Source organism: Anarrhichthys ocellatus, unplaced genomic scaffold (assembly GCF_004355925.1).
Source record: "Anarrhichthys ocellatus isolate YVR2014 unplaced genomic scaffold, GSC_Weel_1.0 scaffold40, whole genome shotgun sequence".
Taxonomy (NCBI): Eukaryota; Metazoa; Chordata; class Actinopteri; order Perciformes; family Anarhichadidae; genus Anarrhichthys; species Anarrhichthys ocellatus.
The window spans coordinates 3500862-3503670 of NW_022280070.1; the positions used below are offsets into that span (position 1 = coordinate 3500862).

The 2809-nt window shown below is 47.5% G+C and overlaps 1 protein-coding gene across 5 annotated transcripts in view; it reads right to left on the reverse strand.

Annotated features, from left to right (window-relative positions):
• The window catches only part of dnm2a (dynamin 2a), a 27223-nt gene that overhangs the window by 4527 nt on the left and 19887 nt on the right, over positions 1-2809 (reverse strand). For all 5 annotated transcript variants that reach the window (XM_031867698.1, XM_031867697.1, XM_031867695.1 and 2 more), the window contains 5 exons: positions 2409-2518; positions 1981-2092; positions 1603-1767; positions 571-794; positions 80-343 (listed from right to left, as the gene is read on the reverse strand). In XM_031867698.1, the coding sequence (XP_031723558.1) occupies positions 80-343; positions 571-794; positions 1603-1767; positions 1981-2092; positions 2409-2518 (875 nt within the window). The remainder of the gene's footprint in view (positions 1-79; positions 344-570; positions 795-1602; positions 1768-1980; positions 2093-2408; positions 2519-2809) is intronic.

Below are 2809 nucleotides of genomic sequence, written 5' to 3' on the forward strand. Positions count from 1 at the left end.
ACACACACACACACACACACACACACACACACACACACACACACACAACTGGTAGGCGGATCATAACAGGAAGATGTACCTGGGTACACCGGGTGGGACGCGGGCTGGTCGGGAGGGGATCAGTGGGGGGGCGCTGAAGGGATCCTGGTAGCTGTTGAAGGCGTTGATGGGTGGTCCTGGGCGAGAGGGGATTGGTGGTGCGCCGAAGGCGGGAGAGGGGTTGCGCGGAGCTCCAAAGGCAGGGGAAGGGTTCAAGGGCGGTCCTGGTGTCGGGCCCCGAGCGGCAGGCGGGCGGCTGGGGGTCGGGGCGGCTGACGGGGGTGCCCTGCGCTGAGGGTTGGGGCTGAGAGGGCGATACGATTAAATGAAATGTAATAATCACCTAAAAGACCCTAATCCATTCTCCTGTAGAGGTGGATGTGAGGGAATTATTTGGTTTAATATAAGACAGACACACTGCAGAATGTGTAATTGCAGATTTTTTTTCCTCCAAATTCAGCAAAGCAGGCTTAATACTACAAGGTGAATGGTTTCAAATCTTAACTAAATGCTGGTTAACCCTCATCTCACCTGGCTTCTTGCATCCGGCCGTCATTTACGGGCGGGGGCACCGGGGTGGAGATGGTACCGGTGCTGATGTCGCCAATAATGAGCAGCGCCTCCTTGAGTGCATGATACATGCGCAACAGTTCGTCTCTGCGCTGGGCCTGGTCGGCCGATTCCTCCATGAGGATGCTCTGGTCCCCAGATGAGTAGAGGTAGGCTAGCAGCTCCGAGTGGATGAAATCCTTTGACTGAATGGAAGTTAATAGTGTCAAAACACAGAGAGATGCAACTTACATTGCTTAAAATAAGGAGCATGTGTGGACTTGGTACAGCAGTAGCCTGTGAAATGATCAGACGGCTCATAAATTGGAAAATATGGTTGAAAGACTAAGAAGGGAGAGGACAAAAACAATGTTAGAAAATCATGAGACAGGAGCTGCCCAGCAGACAAAAGGTGTTGGTATTATGTGTGTGTGTGTGTGTGTGTATGTGTGTGTGTAGCTGCTGGATTATTGGAAGCCATCAAGTGAGCTCACCACAATAATAAAAACCTAATAAATAGACGGTGGACAAGCCACTGTGAGCATGCACCATAAATGCTGTTAATTAGTGTCTTCAAGTTTATGTCCTCGTGTTCATGAGATACATGGCTGCTGCTGCCGCTGCCGCTTAGACGAACAAGAAAGAGGAAACGCCACGTTGCACGGCTCTGTGGTGCAATGACAGTTAGGTCTAATTAAAAAGCACTTTATCTGATCTCAGGTCAGATCACTGGTTTATGAGGTGCCTTGCTTGCTTTCATAAAGAATGTAGTATGCCTCATTTGCTGGATGATGGGAACATAACTGTCAGCATACATAGCTAATGGCATGTTTCCTCCACATATACATGGAGGTTTATTTACAAAAACACACATATTTGGTACGTAGGATGAGCACCAAGCAGAAGGACAATATGCACTCTGAGGTAATAGACTCAGATGATCTCGTTAATTGGGTTCCCGGATGTGACACTCTTAATTGTCTTGCGTCTGCTGCTGAGGACCGCTGGACTCACACTGTTGATCATGAGATGCATGATGGTCTTGGGCACGAGGTCTCTGGTGGATTTGTTGATGATGCCGATGTATGAGTCCACCAGGTTGCGGATGGTTTCCACCTGCCTCTCCAGCTGAGGATCCATGGAGAACGTGTCCGCAGGGGCAGCATCTTCATTCTCCATCTGTCAACCACACACACACACACACACACACACACACACACACACACCCCCCAACGACGATGAAGTATAAATACACGATAAACACATCTTCAGAGTTGCTCTCTGTAGAAGTAGAAATTAAGAGCCAAAAGCGTACACACAGAAATATGGAGGTGCATGTATTAATAATTACCAATATCATCAGATTTAAAGAAACAGAACCCTCCCACACACCTGGTCCTTCTCCGGATAAACTCCGGCCCTGAGGAAGGAGGCTTTCCAGCTGTCCACATCCTCTTGAGAATCACAGGCCAGCTCTACCTGCCGAAGATCCTTGTACACGTTCCTGTAAAGGCAAAACAAAGGACAGACACAAGTGCTGGTGAGTGTGTAGGCTTAGCCAGTACATATAGAAATGGTACAGGACGTACACGGCCCTTTACAAGTTAGGACTCACCTGTTATATTGATGTTTCCAACCAATAATGGCTATTTAACTGACAGAAACAGTATAATTTAGACACCACATGTATCGTTTACATTTGCAATACATTCTAAAAACGTTTAGTTGATGTCCCCAAACTTTTGAATGGCAGTGTACACGCACAGAAAAGGTAAAGTACACGTGCATCCACACACGTTTTCACTTAACATACACCTCACCTCTGTTCGGTGTTGAAGATTCCAAAGATGTGCTTTGTGGACATAAAGCCTTTCTCCACATCTCTGAGCTTCAGGTTATCCAGGGGCAGCATGTACTTCTTTTCTTTCTCCTAGCAAGAGGCAGACAGAAGAAATACGCAATTACAGCAGAACTGAAACCTGGAATATGCAACATATGACTTCAAAGAGTGAGTCATTGCATTTAGTTGGATAATGGAGATGGATGAACACAGTTCTCTCCCTCAATGCGTAGACTTGATGGAATGCATATCCTCTGGTTTGGACCACCACCCGGCTGGTGAGATGGAGCAATGCATGATGGGGGAGAGGAGGAAGAAAAGGAGGAGCATGAGGGAGTTCTGTGGGGGGAGTAGGTGGTACCGAAGATCGGAAACAGCTAT